We start from the raw sequence: 18,691 nt of genomic DNA on the forward strand, positions 1-18,691 counted from the left end.
TAGGAGATTTCTCTATGAAAAAATATGGTGCAATAGAAGATCATTGTATCAATTTTAAACACTGAATGAGTTCCTAAGTTTACCCCAGGGAATTTATTGCAGCAATAACTGAAACATCCCTGTTTTCTGATTAGCAATTTAATCTTTCCTCTTTGCAAGGCCGTTATTCATCAGTTCTATAAAAGGCATATCCTCTGCTTTCTCCAGAGTTGCAGAGAGCTGTAGTGTTAATCCAGCTATGATATATGTCCCAGCTGGTCAGATCTATTATTTATAGGAAAAATTCCTAAAAAGGCTCCAGCAGGTCATAACAGAGCTCTCTACAGGAAAAAAAGACAGTGCTGCCTTAAATCATATTAGAAATTGACGTTGAAAAGTTCTGCAAATACAGTAGTTCTTTAAAAAATGTGAGAAAAATTAGTTTTATTTTGATCTACTTTCATAATACTGGCATGTGGGCCAAAATGTATGTATTTGTATTCTGAGAAACACATTATCAAATAAATCCCTCGAAGCCACTTGAAAATAAAACATTAATGTAATTCAGTGGACTAAAATACACTGGGTTGCAAGAACATTTGGATGGTATCTGATGTGTTCTTTCTCCCCTTAAAAAAAAAAAAAAAAAAAAAAAAGTTAAAATATTTTTAATGTTTGTAGGGATTTATCCTCTGCCCATAATCCTCATGAGTTATAGAGAAGAGGAGCTGGAAGGTTGTATGTTTCCAGAGTTCCTGTATGGCAGATAGGATTGAGGATGTCTACAGAAGAGACTAGGTAGCTGTGTGATTGCTGTTGGTAATCTAAGCTGGTGGTAGTTCAAATTCCTGACCAGGGAGTCATTCACAAGAGTGATACACTGATGGGTATCTCTAGGAGGTGGTGTTGATTCTAGGATCTGTCATCACACTGGCACGTATTGGACAGTTTTCTGCAGTTTTCTTCTGCAGAACTGAATTGAGAGGCCTTTTCTCTTCACTTCAGTAAGCTCTCAGTTACCAGTAGTCTTGTCAAGGAATATGGTGTTGCTGGGTAATGCAACTGCTAAGAGATTTGATGGAGGTGGCTGCTGTGAGCTAAGAGATGACCTGGTCAGTCATTTTCTGTGGTGGTGGTACACAGCCTTCCAGCTGCCACAGGTAAAACCTCTGCTCTCCCTCATGTAAGGAAGATGTGTCTGTTGTAAAATGGTCAGTGTCTGAGCAGGCCTCTTGTCTTGGCTTGACTTCTGGTTGCCTACTAGTCCAGACAACTAATGACCAACAGAATATACTTTAAGGTTAAAGATGCCTTCATCCATACAGCTTGTCCTTCAGCTGATATGATTTGGGTCTTGTTGAATACTTTCTGAAAGCTGTTCATAATTCACAGGGTGTCTGGTTCTCAGTTTAAATTTTAATATCAGTGTGCAAAAGAGATTTCTTCAATCTACTTACTTAGCAGGTCTCCTTGTTAGCATCAACTTCACTCTGCTAATTGCTTGCTTCAGGGAAATGTCTGCACTTTGAGGTTTCTTTTCCCATAGTGGCAGTGAGTTGCTTAGTGACTCAAAGGCTTGTTCCAGTATCGCCACATGACTGAGTGCCCTAGGACCAGTACACCCTCCCTGTTTCTCTTACAATTAGAAAAAAGAAAATGCCAAATCAGTACAAGTTGCATATTGCTGAGATGGTGGTGATAAAAACGTGGAGCCTGCCATGAGGAAGCGGAAGGAAATGTGATTCAGTGGAAAATGAAAGAAAAGCAAATGTGTCGCTGTGTCAGCAAAACGAGAGAGAAGGTGGACATGGAGTTCATTTGACCTTTATTTGTCTGTATGTGGAGAATGGAAGTAGTACAAATGGTCACCACAGTGTTCTGGGTGGAAAGCCCCTCTGTTTTGTGGATAGGAGCCACTTATTTTGGGAAGTCTTAGATGCTAAAAGATATCTGACTTTAAGGGAAGAGTTTTCTTTTCTGCCCCAGATTGTCCTAGTTGCTCAGAGAGCAAGTAACATAATTTGTGAGCATAAGGGTCATTATTTTTTTAATTTCTATTTTCAAGTGCAAGACTACTGTAGATGTCACTAGAGCAGTTTTTAGGCCAGTTATTGACAATATTTGTTTAGCCCAGGTTTGGTGTTGCTTATCCATTGGTTGTTGCTGACTTTCCTGCTGGATGTTCATCCTGTTCCATGTTCATGCTATTCTGATTTCCCCTCTGCCTTCCCACACCAGATTGTCATCTACAGATAGAAGAATAATAAACTGACTTCTAAAATGTAAGTTTTACAGTATGCCCATTTCACCTGAGGTATTGATAGTTTTACAGGAGTACAAATACCTCTGTTGATTTTTGTGTCACTAAGTTAAAATCATGGAGACTATTAGACTACAAGTTAGGTTTTTTTTTTTCCCTCCCTGTATATTTATGTTTCTAATGTTAGTATACCAGTTATGCTTCCAGAACTGAGCAAATCAGTGTAATGATGCATCTTCAAGCCTGAAATCAGGACCTTGAGAAGCCCTGATCCCTTGATTCTCAAACCTGATAATTAAAATTTTAAAATCAGTTTCAGCTCCTGAGGTAAAATGAGGAAGGGAGTAGGAGTGTGTGGGGAGGAGTATTATGCATAGGGAAGAGTGGGGAGCAGCAGAAAAATCGTTGATAGCTTTTCCTGAGAAATGTTAACTTTACTGACAGTTGGAAAATCACTAAATTTGTATTCTCATCTTTTTTCCCCTTGTAATTTTAACTTCCGACTTACAGAAACGTAGTCATTGCTGTTACACACTGAAAATAACCCCAATCTTTAAATGCTTGTGGTCAGAACTATCTATAAACATTTGTCGTTGGAACAGTGCACTCAGAGCCCCTTGCTGGGTGGGGATTAGTTATCCCAGTTGTCTGTCCTGGCCCCTGCGTGCGGGCGAGCGTCACTGCCCATCCCTGCTGTCCCCAAGCGCCGTGCCTCTGCGCACGTGTCAGCAGGGCTGACCTCGGCCCGACTTTGTTTCTGGTTTAGGGGTCAGGGCTGTGCCTTCAAGCTTGACTTAACTGGTTCAGATGTAGCCCAGCAGCTGCCGGGTTTGAATGAGGTAAATTGTGACTGTGCGCTCGGAACAGCAAAAAATAGGTCAAGTGTGGGTTGGGTTTACATAGAAAGCGCTAGCGTCGCCTGGTAAGCCTAAGCCTCTTCTCTCAGCTCAGACAAAGCCGTTTAAGGTAAACTGGGAAGTTACAATCTCCCCAGAAAACTTTCTAGCCTTTCTAGCTTCCCAGCCTTGGTGTCTGTGGGTGGTGTGCCCCCGATGAGGCGCGTGGGGCGGGAGGGAGCTGCCCTGGCCGGTCGGTGGGTCCCAGAGCAGTCCCCTCCGGGCAGGCGGTGCTGGCCCGGCTGTCAGCACAGCCCTGCCGTGCCTGGCTGACCTCCCGCCACCAGCTGCAGTGGCGTGGCAGCTGGGGTAGCCTTTCACTTGTCACAGAGAAATCAGGAATATTCTGGTTACCAGTGGTTTATGCGTGCTGCGTGTCTAGAAGGAAGCTGCAGGAGATCTGTATTTAGACTCATCTAAATTTGGTAATATCCCTCCTAAGTTCTGGTGTGGTCTGTGTGGCAGCCGCAGTTCCTGCCTGGTAATACCCTCAGGGGTGTCAGTTGCTGCCAGTTTTTCTGTGTTTTAGTTAGATTCCTATCTTTTGCCACTGGAAAAAAAGTCTGATAGCAGGGCAGAGGGATACTACCAGTCCATAGGTGATGTTCTTGTTACAATATTTGGCATTCTGCCTGTCTGCCTTTTGTGTGTTTTTTCTCACTCTGATGTCAAGCAGGACAGTGTTAAGATTGAAGGTTTGTTAAAAATTACTGTCAGTGATAGAGGATACAGATCAGTGATATAATCAGAGATGTCAGGTAACATAATCAGTGAAAGATGAAAGAAAAGGATTTTGCTGATTATCAAGAAATGAAAATAAGGAGAGAGTTGTACAGGCCTGCTTTCAAATGAGGGCTAAAAATTGGCATGAATGTGTTTGAGGCTGGTTGCAGGTACAATATTAAATCTTTTCTACAGGAGAAAATAAAAAATTGGCATTAGAGGATTAGTATAAATTCTCAGCAGTTTTGATTTTAAGAAGTGCTTTTTTCTGCCACTGTTCCACTCTCTAAAGACTTGTGGCAATCAGTAGGGAAGTGTTGGCTTGTTTTCACACTGCAGTTCTCATACCTAATTTCTATGCAGCTGAAGTTCAGTGCAGTTGTACAAATGACTTGCTGCAAAAGGAAGAAAAAAAAGGGTTGGGGTCTCCTGTTATAGAAACTAATAGTCACGAAACAAGAACAAAACTGAAGGTTCAGGACACTGAGGTTTTCTTTTGCTCTGTTTGAATTTAAATATGATCCCTCTACCATTAAAGTCTTGACAAAATGCTTATTTCAATATGCAGTGCACACTGTGTAAATATTGTAAACAGGACTGTCAAGTTGGTTATGTACTAGTTTTCATCTAATTCGTGTCCTAAATTATCAGAAAACCTCTAAGCAGCCAGAGGAAGCTATAGTTAATTAAGCCACAGATGGTGAGGACTAATGTGGCGCTGACCTTTGCGAGGACTGCAAAATCTACTTAGTCTTTCTCTGGAAAACACTAGCTGAAATGAGTTCCTACTGATATTAGAAAGATGTCCTTGATGCATGAAGCCAAATGCAGAGACACCATGACCAAGGAAGGAGGTTTCCCAAATGAAGGTTTGCAGGTTCCTAATGTGTGATGCTTGTAGTCTTCAGAGCTCTGATTTCAGCCTTTTTGATGCCAAAAGCCACTGTTTTTCTAGGACTGGCTTACCTGGGATGCATATTGTCAGTTCTCCTCTTCTTCACTGGCAGTGGAGAGTTGACAGCTGACTGGAGTGTGTGCACTGTCCAATAAGCAGCATGCAGGCTGTGTGTCTGGGGGTAGGAGCAGCTACTGGAATCCACTTTGCTCCAAGGTTTCATCTCTTGATGAACTCATTTCTGCCTCTCAGGTTTCTGAAGGATGACTTGGAAGAGTATTTTAAAATGCTGAAGAAATGTGCTGCTTCAGTAGTTCAGGTCTTGTGAAGGAGGTAGCTGTGGAAGTATGTAGGCCTTCCTAGCACAGTCACACCTGGTGCCCAAAATGCAAAAGGAACTTCCAGTCATTTGAGCTGTTCAGAGCACCTGGTATGGTCTTTGGGCAATGGGCAGGTTCTGCTCATCTGGGGATAGCTCTCAGTGTCTTAGGCAATATTTTTTTGTGGATGGAGAGCAAGTAGGAGAATTCTCATTGGGATGTTGACTTGTTTTTCTGTGGGTACTATCTTGCAATTCCTGTTTGATCTCAAAGGAATTGTGATGCATGGCAAGTGATCTAAGCTCTTGTTCACATGTGACTCCAAATGATAAATTATTTTTAATTATTTTATTATGTCTGAATAAACTCTCTGAAAATGCTTCTCTAAACAAAAATTTCTCCTTCCTGGTTAGACCAGTGTGATATCTTATCCTGATGGTATGGTCTATGGTTTCAACCTGCTTATATTGTTTTGCACAAGGATAAAGAACAGATATACTCAGAAAAGAACAGCGTCTTTTCTGATACTGGGGGAAATTTCATTCTTTGTTCTTCTCAGGACTTCCTTGGAGTCGTCCAGCAGGTGAGAATGATCACCTAGAGAGACATGAAGCTAACCCAGTTATTGGGATAATTAAGCATAAAGTCCAGTCCACCAGAAGGGAATTCATTCCTCTCTTGATCTCAAAAGAAGGAAGAATATCAACAAAGATGTAAAAGACTTGTCATAGTTTGGCAAGCTTCTGATAGTCACCTTGCCTCATGTGACTGTTTTCCAGAAGTGCAGGAGGGGTTATCTCAACTGTATTTTTTTAGCCCATAGGTCCTTTGTCTTCTTCCCAGAATTGCATATAGTAATTTGTGGTGCTGCCACTTGAGGTACATAAAGAGCTTCCTTCAGTAGATTTGACGAAGAATAAAACAGTCCCCTTTATTTGATTTGCATCCTAATTTGCATAAGGATTTCAAACCAGTATTAACATCCTTCTGGAGAAGATATTCCAGGACTTGAGGAAAAACTAGTCTAGGAGAGCGTACCATAACTTGTGTTTGTAAAGCTACTTTCAAATGAGGAAAAGTCTGGAGGAAAATCCTGCAGAGCATTTAAATGTTCTGGAAGTTAGTCGGTTAATCATGCTGCATCAACCAGTAAGAGGAAAGCTGAGGGTTACGATTGCCAGGGTTCAAATCTGTAGACAGTAATTGTTCCTTGACCAATATAAACACAAGGTAAGGAAAAGAACTGGGAATGCAGAGTCATCTGCTTGTCTTCAGTGATAAACTGGGGAAGAGAATGCAAGTCATCAGCCTTGCCTGTTGTCCTCTCCCTGCTTTTGCCAGAATTTATGATGTGTACTGAAACTGTGTGGTTAAGGCCACTGCTTTATAATTTGACACATTATGCAATTAATTTCCTGGGTTTTGGATACTGGGATTTAAGACTACAGATGGGAAAAGGTAAGTCATGGCACACACATTTTGTCATAGATACATGTCCACAAAAGAAGAGAATTTTTGAGATGACAGAAACTTGCTCTGTTAGTATCTTCCCCCCTACCCTGTGGTTGATGTGCTAAATGTGTATTGTGTGTATCTTTAGAAACTCTGAGTTCTCTTTGATGTCATGCACATAATCCCAGTCACACTTGCATGCAGTTTGTGTAATGGCTCTTTGACCTAACTTGGGCCTTTCGTAGCTCATCTTTGAGCTAGTCTTTCTCCAAGGGTGAGGAGATAAATACAAAATGGACTTTGCAGTCTCCTTTTCTAAATGTTCACAGGGAGCGCTCTCAGCCAAGGATGCTGATGTCATGCATCTGAATAGGATTTAGAGGTTCAAATGTACTACATGTGGGATGGACAGTATCTTCAGTGTCAAGTTCAAAGAAGGCCAAGATGCTTAGGAAGGGTGTGAAATCTAAAAAAAAAGTACCAGTGTGTGTTGCCTTCAGGAAACAAATCAAAAGTGACTTAAGACAACATAGAGACTCAAAAACTTTGTGTAAGGAACTCATGAAAATAGTATAATGTTAAGAATAACAGGCTTGATTTTATGGTACTTAATCAATGTGTATAATCTCAAAATGAAGATACAAATTTTCTTAGATGTGACTGAAGAGATTGCTCACAATGTACAAGATCTGCACCTTAACTGCATTTGTAGGTCAGCCAAACTCAGTATTGCAGACCTCAGTCTGTTGCTTAGGTCCAGTGCATGTAGATCAGAGGGGGGAAATTTTTGGTTCAGGAGTGTCTTGGAGCTGCTGTGAAAGAGAGTGCATGGGAAGAAGGACAGATGATTGATCATAACACAGCTCCAGTTCCAGGATCCATTGTGTTCCCCTGGCAGATAATTCCCTCTTTCCAGTGGTGGTGGTGATGTTTCTGTGTGTAGGATCATTGCACAAATGGATTTGCACACTTAGAATAGCTAATACTCTTTTTAAACTGCTTTGGGAGAGGCTGTCCTTGAATAAATTTAATTGCGATCCTTTTGTACCTCTGGTAATGCTAGCAGCATATTTATCTGGTTGGTATTTTGAACCCTGTGGTAGAGGTCCTGTTGATCTTCCTTCACTTTCCCTTTGTTCCAATTTACGTGTATTTAAATGGTAATCTTGACCATTTCTTCGATCCAAGGCCATGTCCTCTGTAAAAGCAGAAGGATAGAGAGTAATTTTCTCTAATAACCAAAGCATTGATGCATTCTCCATAGTGGAGCACAGCAAATCTCCAAGTGTCAGGAAGTGAATTTTGAATTGGAAATAGATTTCCTGTGATCAGTGTAGGTTAGCAGGAATAATCTCATCCAGATGAATAGAGAGAAATTGCTTGTGTCACTGGAGGGCCTGGCAGCGATGCAAGATTCACCGAGTGTTCCTTGTATCTTTGTGTTCTGTGGCTGGGGCTCTTAATAATAAATTGTGAAACATCAAGGAACTTGTTGGAGATCAAGGAAAGAAATTGCTTTATCTCAGCTGCAGTACTGATAAAACATTCTACATTTTGTATGTGGAGAATTGCACTCATTATTTTAGCTGTCTAAAGCTCTCTTAGTATAAATGAATGTTGCTGCTGCTCATGGATTTCCAAGGCCATCTTTGGCGTGAGGAGCCACCAGGCTTTTTTTCTCCTCCACAGCCTCAAAGACAGGAATAGCAAATTTGCTCTGAAATACAGCAATAGGTGTTCTAGGAGTCCAGAGACAAATGGTGATTCTTAAGCCATGCTTACAAGGATATGAACGAGATGCTGTGCCTAATTTTTTTTTCTGTTAGAAGGACCGAGACACTGAATATATCTTAATTTTCCAGATGATATCCTAGCAGATACTGGAAAATAATCTTTTCCATTGTAATATAAATGAAAACATGTCTGATTTGAAACTACCTAATTAACAAAGGCTAACATATTTGAAAATCAGCAGTGGTGTTTGTATCTCAGAATGTTTGTTTCTCCTAAAATACTGCTTATGTGTTACATTTGTAGGTTTGATATCTGTGTTTATGCTCAACATGTCCATATTATTACATTTTACAGATATGGAAAACAGAATTTTTTAAAAACAAAATTTAGTAATTATTTAAACAATTCTGTGTGCATACCTGTGAGCACCTAAGTCTCTAGAGGGCATTTTTAGCTTGTAGTAAGAGTATGAAAGTGTGATCCTATTAATAGCTTACAAGTCTGGCCACATGTGGGATCTGACATACTGTGTTCCCATGAAATAACTTCTAGCACTATAATATGCTTTTAAGTTTTTTCTAAAAATAGTACAGGGATTTTTAGGCAATCAGTAAAATTAGCATCTAATGACTTAATATTGTCTTTTAAAACACATCTAGGAAAATAAACAAAAATGTTACAAGTAAACATAACATATGGTTCTTTTTTTAATCTCTACTTTAGGACGACGTAGACAGTCTAAACCCAGTTCTCAGGGATAACCCGCAGTTACATGAGGAGGTAAAAGCCTGGGTAAAGGAACAAAAGGTTCAGGAGATTTTTATGCAAGGTAATTATGTGGGAAATTGTTATTTATATTCTGTGTTAGCTAGTTTAAGGCCATTACTTGTGTGGGACTCATCCCATAGCATTTGTGATATAATGGAGATTATATTTTTTAACTTCGAAGTTATTTTTTGGAAGTATTTGTTAATACAAGGAAACAAGACTGTAAGAAGCTGTTGGTGGTTGCTTCAGACTGTTCTTAACTTGTTTGATGTTTTAGTGATTACAGCAAAAGCTGAATATCATTAGTCTGAATGTAGATATTTTATAAAGTTTGTTGTGAAAATAAGTGTATATGAATGGCTTCCACACACATTTTGGCATGTTTAAAACTGTTCTGTGCTCTGTTAGTATTACTGTTACGTGTGATAACTTCTCAGATACCTGTCTGTGCTTGTAGTTCACAGTTCTGTCACAGATGAAGAATACTTTCAGATCCCCACCCCACGCTCTCACCCCCTGAGTGAAAAGTTGCTTTCAAATCAGTAACACTTTGTAACTCAGTTCCAATGCTGGGAGGTTGCAGAAAAAGCTTTGTACACAGTAATATTTACATTGTAGATACAAGTTACAAGAAAACTAGTATGAATTTGAAGAAATCATTTTGGTGCCATTTTGCTTATAGTAGAAATACTATCAGCATTTGCAGCATATTCACTAAGTTTCAGGAAGCTCTGCAGAGGAGTTCCTATTACTAGGAGGCAGAACCAACCTCTGTGGGTCTGGGCTAAAATCCCCAGGAAAGAAGTGTCAGAACAAAAATGCTTAAGCATTCATTTTGTAAATGAAAATTAGGAGGGAAGCTGTAAATAATCAGATACTTTAAGGATGGCTGTGAGGTTTCCTTGCTGTCTAGTCTCTTTGATAAAACCAGGACCAGAAGATAAAAGGAATATGGTAAGTATAATACTGAGCTTAGAGTAAAAAACTTATGTCTCTCCTTCTGTGGAGTTCCTCATTTGACTAGACATTATTCTTAATGGGCCACAGAAAAAGCGTGCTGAAAAACAGCATGTGGAACTGTGTAGATAGTAAGTTGGCATGTTGGTGTTAGTCATTTTAGAGTTTACTTTTGATCTCATCGGATGCAGTACAAGTTAATAGTCTGTTGATAAAATTTGCAGACAAAACTGGCTTGAGAGGTGATGCAAAATCAAATCAGGGTTATATAAAAAGGAAACCGAAATTGAGCTTGTTTATTGTATTTCATTAGAATAATGACAGTAAGACTATTGTAAAAGTCTCTGTGTACATTGGTACAGAATCAATAGTTGAGCAAAGCTCCAGAAGTATTGAAATAGTCATCTAAATGAGACTGCCAGCCCATCACCCACACAGCTCCCTCCCATCATGCCAGGATCTGTACTTTTGTCTTCATAGATATAGATTCTCAGGCAGAGGTTACTGTGCTTAGAAGTGCACAAATGGACAGTAATGTAGCTGATAAGACGCATTTCATGCCAGTGTCCTTGAAGGCTAGCTGTCCTCATCTGAGGAGAAGTGTTAGATCCACTTGCTCCCCTGATGTGATGAGTGACCTGAGGAGACACATGTTTCCTCACTGGGGACTTGGCCTCAGCCCCATGGGATGGTGGTCAGCCAGCAGAGACTGCTGTCACATTCTCCCTGCACCACATTATCTGCTCCTGCTCACGCAGACTTTACATTGGCAAAACCTTCCAGTGGCTCACAGACAGCCCTCTGACAGTGCTAGCTGCTGTAATCTGGTCATGTTCTCTTCCTTTTCTCCTCTTTCTTCTCTGGTTTGCTTCATCTCCTCCATTGCCATTTTCTTGTTCCCTGCAATTTAAGTACTTTTTCGGCTCTGCCTTGTCTAGATGCATCTGTTAGAGTTATTACCACATTCTCGTACTTCATCCTCTATAATATTTTTAGTATCCAGCCTTTTCCTTGTTTTCTGTGATGCTGAAACCTTCATATCATAACTTAGTATTTTCTACTTTGACTTTTGCAGTTAAAACACAGTTTGTCTGAAGAAAGAGGAGGGTTGGATAGAAGCATCTGGTTCCAAATATTAGGAAAGAAACATGTCAGTTTGAGGAAGGAGAATTTTAGTCCATTTATTTACAAGAATGAGACTAAAGAAAAAAATTGGCCCGTTTAACTTCTCCTTTGGGCGGCAGTCACAGCAGCATGCTTTGCAGTAGAGATTGTAGTTTTGGCAGGAAAGTAGTTTGTTCCTTGTTTAATAAAAAATGAAACTCCTCCCAAACTTGGCCAAGTTGAAAGCTTTTGGGACAAATAAAACTGGTTCAAGGAACATAGTGAAGTGTCTAGGATTTTTAACTATTAAAATATTTGATTTCTTTCTTCTGATTACTTTTTTTTTCATTAAAATCTCAGGCTGCATGTATTATAATCCTCTTGAAACACTGAGTGTGCTTCAGCTCTGAACATATTTTCTCATAGTACTGCACAGGCTGTTTCAACAATGTGTAGCTGGCGTGATTCAGCCAGGGACTGGAGACAAAGCCAGGCTTTTCCTGTAATGGCTGCTTGTGGCTGGGCTGGAGCTGAACTGGTCTGTGTTGTGTGACTGCAGTTCAATCTTTCTCCTTCTTCCTGTCATCCCATCAGCATGTAAGAAAAAACCTCAACCCACTGTTTTTAAAGGTAGATAAACTTTCTTTTAAAAGTAGATAGGGTAACAGTTGGAACGAAGCATGAACACAGATTAGAACAAGGAATAATAAGAAATAAATTGGCACTGGGTCAATGTAGGGGAGTATGGGAGAAGCTGGAAGCTGTTGGAGAAAGAAGGAAAGATTCTCAGCTTGTAAGCTGAGAAGACTGGGGGAAAGGACTTAGAAGCTAGTGGCCTGGAGTCACAGTAGTGCTAAAATGACACAAGAACTGGGGAGATGCTGGTTCTGCTTATGCGAGAGACTGAAAATCATTGTGCAGTTAGCAGTAGGATGCAAGAGAGGAGGAGCTTGGATAGGAAAGTAGGAATGGCAAATTTGCACAGACACAGGCAGAATTTTACTGAGACTGTCTGAATAAGCCAGAGCTTTGGGACAGCCCTTAAAAGTTCAAGATGTGGAGAATGTGGATGGGTCAGGCAGTTAGAAGTGTGGGAGCTGAGCTGGAGGCGTTTTGCAGGGGCATACGGAGTAAGGGTTGGAGAGAAGCCATCAGGAAATGTGCCCCCCTGGGAACCCTGTCTGGTCCAAGACCAGAAATGTGAGACACAAGCTTGTAGATTCTTCCTCCTTTTCTGCCCGTATGTACCTGTGATTGGCAGTGCCTGTGCTGGCACACTTCTGGCCCGTCTGTGCTGCTGGAAACATACTCCAGCATCAGTTAAGGTGGCTCAGGGGGGTTCAGGAAGTCTCAGGTTTTCAGTTTTGCCATCAGTGATGTGGATGGGGATAAGAAGGCTGCTGTGGTGTAGTGTTTCGCTTCCCAGCTGGTTTTAAAAATGATATAGTCACATGGAAAAAGTATTTCAAGAGACCACTTGGAAATTAGTAAATAATTACCACTTTTGCACTTCTCTTGATCTGTCAAATGTTGACATTAAAAACAGTCCTTGCAGTAGCACACTGTCACATGCATAAAATATAATAGACCCAGCTGTGTGATTCTGGATATCTTTTACTGGAGAAAGCTGTCACCTGTGAGGTCCCTGGCCTGTTTGCTGCAGATGTTTGAGCTTGCTTAATGTACTGGGCAGGGCTTGGAAAAACTGATCTTTAGGAAAGACAGGGAAATTCTGGCCTTGCCTTTGTGGTTCAGCAACTGAGCAGTCTTAAATCACTTAAGTTAGGTTGTCATGGACTGGCTTTTCCTCCTTTCCTGTTTGCCTGGCCTGGGAGCTGGGGTTTGATTGTGGAAGCAGCAAAACCCACAGAGCTGGAGCTGAACATGGTGGTAGTGTTGCTTGGTTATACAAAATGCCATATAATCACCAAGTGCAATGAAACCTAAGAGTTCCAGTGTGATCAAGTAAGACACTGAATATTAATAAAACTGTCTTGAAACAGACTGTAAAATAGGTACTGTATCATACTAGCTCCTCATCCCCATGGGCTTTTGGAGGTGAATTAAACTGAGGTTTCCAAAATGTGTGAGGTTTCTTTGGATTTGGTATGTCTGAAAACGGGAGCTGAAGTGTTCACTGTTTGTGTGTGCTTAAATGTTCTGTGTGGCCATAGCAGTCACGGGATCATTCCACTGCCTTTATGCTTGTTGTAATGGAGAGAAACTCTGTGGTCACTTATGGGAAAGACTTGGCAGATGCAGAGCCTAACCACCAAGATGTAAATTTTTTAGCCAGCAAAGCAGCTGGGCATGTGACTAGCCTGTTAGATGGCTTCTGTATAACCTGCTGCTGCCACCTTCTAGCCTTTCAGATTACTTTTCTGTGGTTGCTGTTTGTAGGCAGGAATTTTCCCATCATGTATCATCATGCTTGCAGAAAGATTTAGTTAGATAGGAAAATTGTATGTTGAAAATGTTAGTAGAATTAACCTTAGAGCATACTTACATGGATCATTTGCATTTCAAACCTGAATCTGTGGTTAGCTGTCCATGCTATGTGCACTATATATTTGCTGTGAAGCTTTAAAAAAAAACGTAGGAAAATCCATATATGCCTTTTTTTCTTTTTTTTTTTTTTCTGCATTCCTCAATGGCTTTTTTATTTCTTCCCCTTCCAAAGGTCCGTACTCCTTAAATGGTTATAGGGTGAGAGTGTACAGACAGGATTCTGCCACCCAGTGGTTCACTGGCATCATCACTCACCATGATCTCTTCACCCGCACTATGGTGGTTATGAATGACCAGGTGAGTTGGTGGATGATACAAAAAATGCTGCAAGCAAATGGTGCCTTGAGAGGTTCTAATTTTTGTTGGTAGCACTCAGAATCACACCAGGTTGGTTCAGGTCCAGCAGGCTGAGGGTATCACTGCACTGAAACTACAGCACAGCTGCATTGGGCTATCAGTTAAATGCTCCTGAAGCTGAGTATCTGTGCAGTGATATGACTAATATCAGTCCTACAGTTTGTTCTGCTGTTGCTATTTGACTATTGAAGTCTTTGAAGTAAAGCAATCCAGTTTGAAGAACTGGTCTTCCCTGTCTGCTCTGTTGAGAATTTCTTTTCCCAAGAATGAAATCTTTCAGCCCTGCAGTAATGGTTACCCTTTCCAAGCAATTGAAATAGTCACTTTCTGCAATTTATTGAGTTAAGCATTTACTGCAGCCCCAATTTATATTTGCTGCAGTGGGTTTTAGTTTTATTGCAGAATTTGATGTTACAGAAAGAGCTAATACTGGTATTTTTAATGGCAGTAATGAATTCTATTTCAGGAGAGTAGGGTAATGACTTAACAGTAATAGAGTGAATGACCCATCTGCCTTGAAATGACTGACAAAACCATGTGTGACAATAAAAATTTAAGACTAGTCTATTACTCAGATAAGTTCTTTACCTTAATTTGCTCAAATTAATATTCTCCAAATGTTACTTTTTTCACTTTGTGCCGTGTCTTTTGAAGATATGGTTAGCATTTCCTACTTTATGAGGTATTTCTTAGTAATAACACTCAACAGTTGTAGAGTTCTTCTTTCTAGTAATTTTGGCTCTCTTAGCAGTTTTGCTTCTGTTGAAAGCAGTTACTGTAATATGCTTTTTCAGTATAATTTATAGTATATTAAATTAATTTTATAAAATATTTGTATATTTTAATTACTGCTTAGGGGTTATTCTATGAATAGCTTGTTAAATTGAAAATTTGCAGGTTAGTGAAGGGGGAAGGAATGGGTGGTGGGATACTTTTCATTTTAAAAAAATAAATTATTTTTACAATGGCACGTAAAGACACATTTGCTTTCGTTTGACACTGTTCCCAGCATTTGTTGTGTCATATGTCAGTTCTGCTTGTCAGGATTAAGTAGGCTTTTCTCTGATTAGTCTTTAGCACACAAAATAGACTGGTGAACACTGGTACAGAAAATACAGATTAGGCATTGTCTGAACATCTGTGGATTGTTATTTTCTCTGTTCTCTTTTTTCTTTCTTTTTTTTTTTTTTCATGAACCAGGTGTTAGAACCTCAGAATGTTGATCCTTCTATGGTTCAGATGACCTTTCTAGATGATGTTGTTCACTCTTTGTTGAAAGGTGAAAATATTGGCATCACTTCACGCCGACGGTCTCGTTCCAACCAGAACAGCAACACAGTTCACGTAGATACATTTATCTTTTTACCTAAGTATTTTCCTATATTGCAAATGTTGAAAATACATGTTTAAAGACACTAATTAACATTGTATTTAAGTCCATTAATAACAAATTATTTTTAGGGTCATTATACACGTGCACAAGCAAATAGTCCCAGACCAGCAATGAATTCCCAAGCTGCAGCACCAAGACAGAATTCTCACCAGCAACAGAGGAATACTCGGCCAAATAAGAGGAAAGGCTCTGATAGCAGCATGCCTGATGAAGAGAAGATGAAAGATGAAAGATACGATTATATAGGTCGAGGAGGTAAACGTGGTTAATGGAAAGGGAGGGAAAGCCTCTTAAAACTGTATTAGACTGAAAATCTGATAGATGTGTTTTTATCTTTTGCAGAAAACCCCAAAACCAAAAATAAACACTTTCTTAATAAAAGAAGAAAACCCGAAGAAGATGAAAAAAAACTAAATGTGAAGAGACTGCGGACAGACAACATCTCAGATTATTCTGAGAGCAGTGACTCGGAGATTTCAAATAAAAGATTAACAGATTCGTCCTCGGAGCAAAATTCAGAAAATGAGTTAAAAGGCAAGAACTCTTCAAAGATAAATGGAGAAGAAGGAAAATCGCAAACTACTGAGGGAGTAGAACAAACACTAACAGAGAGACAGTCTCCATGGGATGAAGTACAGCAGGATAAAAACCATGAAGAGACAGAAAGACTGAAGTCATCAGTCTTGGATCATCAGGAAAAATCTTCACTCCATGCAGCAGAGCAGCCAACACTTTATGAGCAGAATGCCAAGGATCCACCTGTTCAAGAGTGTAATGCAGAAAAACATCATACTGTGGAGTTAAAAAATGAGCAGTTTTTACCCAGACCTCCTACTCCTAAGTGTGTTGTTGATGTTACTAATAAAAACAACTCTGAAAAGGAGAACCAGGATAATGCTGCAAGTACCTTTGGTTTGCAAACAGTTCAGAAAATAGAATCTCACAGCAGTGATTTAAAACAGCAATTTGCAAATGCAAATTTCCTCGAAGCAAGAAAACAGGAAGCTGATCAAAGTTGGGTTAGCAATGTTGGTAAAACGGATTCGATACAACCTGGGGTTGTAAAAACATTACCAGTAAATGAACACTTAAATTCTGAAAAAGTGCAGTATGGCTCATTTATGTCTTCGTTAAATGTAGCTTCTCTAGCAGAAGAGAGTAAACTGCGTAAACAAAGTCCAGTCCCCGATTCTGTGAAGTCAAAATCTAGTGCTTCAGTTGATCATCCTAAAACAAAGTCACCTGACGTTAAGCCTAAATTCACCCAATCTTCTGATACTGTGAAGTCGAAGGTTAGTTCCCAAAACAGCCATGCTACTGGATTAACAAGGTCAGCCAATAAAACTGATCATGATTTGCCTAGGTCTAGTTTTCATCCAGTTCCAGCTAGGGTTAGTGCTCTAGAAGCTACTAAGAGTCCTCTTATCATTGACAAGAATGAACATTTCACAGTATACAGGGACCCCACTCTGATCGGACAAGAAACAGGAACTAATCACATTTCACCTTACTTGCATCAGCATAATTATCCTCTGCATTCCTCATCCCACCGAACCTGTTTAAATCCAAATGCACATCATCCTGCATTAACTGGTTCATCCCATCTGCTCGCTGGGTCTTCGGCTCAGGCTCCCTTGTCCGCTATTAACACTCACCCCCTTAGCAGCGCATCTCACCATTCTGTTCATCACCCTCATCTACTTCCCGCAGTGTTGCCCGGAGTGCCTGCTGCCTCCTTGCTGGGTGCCCACCCGCGACTAGAGACTGCTCATGCTAGCAGCTTAAGCCATTTGGCATTAGCACACCAGCAGCAGCAACAGATGTTACAACACCAGTCTCCACATCTTCTCGGACAAGCTCATCCTTCTGCTTCCTATAATCAGCTAGGGCTTTATCCAATTATTTGGCAGTATCCAAATGGAACACATGCTTACTCAGGACTCGGTCTGCCCTCCTCCAAATGGGTCCACCCAGAAACTCCTGTTAACGCGGAGCCTTCCTTGAGAAGGGTAAGTTAAGATCCTTTCTTAATGATTTGTTTAGCTGGGCCTGGTGTCTCCCAGCAGTGGTCTCCTAGGTACGGATGTGATAGTCTGTGTCACACTGTACTCAGTGGATGGTGGGGTTTTTGAGTAGGGAGAGAACTAGGAATGGAACTACAGCAGTAACCTCCACATCTCATGGTGGATGTGTGTAGGGAGTTTTTCCAGACCTTGATTTCTGAAGAATTCTAAAGAAAGATGAACTGTTTGATTTAAATTTATGACTAAGGGTGAGGTCGCCAGCTTGTTTGGGAACTCAAGTTCACAGGGTAAATATTTGCTACCTCAAACTGTGTACCATTGTCTAAGTAAAATATTAGGAGAGGTGAGACAGTCGTATTCATAGTGAAATTTCATGCATGCTCACTCAGTAATGGTGAAAGATGGAGAAGTAAGGAGTGCTACATCCAGTGGGAAGTTCTGGAGAGAAATACTCTTGTGGTTTCTAAATGTTTCATGCACCCATTTCTCTTATCTTTACACCTATCTGTGTACCCTTTCTTGGAGTGTTGTTTTCTCTCCTCCTGCTTCAGTTGACACACATCTCTGCCTTCCCATCTGCTTTCCACCCCTCTGTATTCAAGTCAGGGTGATTCCTCTGTCTGTTTGCTGAGTGTAGCCACTGCAGTCTCAGAAGAAGTGGTTTGTGTTTTTCAGCCTAGTGCCCAGTGTGGTGGTGGGGTTTGGCAGGCAGACATGGCAATTACAGGAAAAGTTTTCTTAGCTCCTGAAGGCTTGGGATATGGCATGCTCATTGCAGGCACCTCAAAGGAATAGTGTAAGATGAAACGTGTGTAGTGCAGGCAGAAACTTTGGAGAGCTTTACTGCCAGCTTCAATTAAATCACCACTGAGCATGTGCATACTGATCTTTAGAGGCTTTCAACTTGGCCTAATTTGGGCAGATTTTCATAGGGACCACAAAAGGCATGTCACTGACAGTGGTCCTTCTGCCAAATTGTAAGCCTTTGTGTCAAAGCTTGGCCTTCTGAATGGTTAGAAAGATATTTTTCTTTTTTTTTCCATCATGGGGAAGGCTGTTCCTCCCCAGATTCATTCTTAAAAAAAAGCCAAACCATTGTGGCTAAGTCTTTCCCAAAACAGTTTGAGTTGGCCTTGTAATATGAATGAGTTTGATCTAAAGTGTGATAAAATCAAAATGTAGCAGTGAAGAAAAGCCTAAGAAAAAAAGATAGGTGGATTTATCTTTTCGTGTTGCTGCCTGCTCCACCCTATACAGAAGTCCATTTTAAAAGAGCTTATGATAGACGTTGTTTTCACTTTGGTTGCCTGAAGAATGCAGC

At 40.4% G+C, this 18,691-nt stretch overlaps 1 protein-coding gene across 17 annotated transcripts in view; it reads left to right on the forward strand.

Annotated features, from left to right (window-relative positions):
* The window catches only part of JMJD1C (jumonji domain containing 1C), a 158,605-nt gene that overhangs the window by 110,648 nt on the left and 29,266 nt on the right, over window positions 1-18,691 (forward strand). For 9 of the 17 annotated variants that reach the window (XM_030276681.4, XM_072930884.1, XM_072930885.1 and 6 more), the window contains 5 exons: window positions 8,983-9,088; window positions 13,769-13,893; window positions 15,154-15,297; window positions 15,415-15,601; window positions 15,689-17,355. In XM_030276681.4, coding sequence (XP_030132541.4) covers window positions 8,983-9,088; window positions 13,769-13,893; window positions 15,154-15,297; window positions 15,415-15,601; window positions 15,689-17,355 — 2,229 coding nt within the window. The remainder of the gene's footprint in view (window positions 1-8,982; window positions 9,089-13,768; window positions 13,894-15,153; window positions 15,298-15,414; window positions 15,602-15,688; window positions 17,356-18,691) is intronic. The other 8 variants (XM_072930892.1, XM_072930890.1, XM_072930893.1 and 5 more) reach the window with 2 other exon arrangements.

Source organism: Taeniopygia guttata, chromosome 6, assembly GCF_048771995.1.
Source record: "Taeniopygia guttata chromosome 6, bTaeGut7.mat, whole genome shotgun sequence".
Classification (NCBI taxonomy): Eukaryota; Metazoa; Chordata; class Aves; order Passeriformes; family Estrildidae; genus Taeniopygia; species Taeniopygia guttata.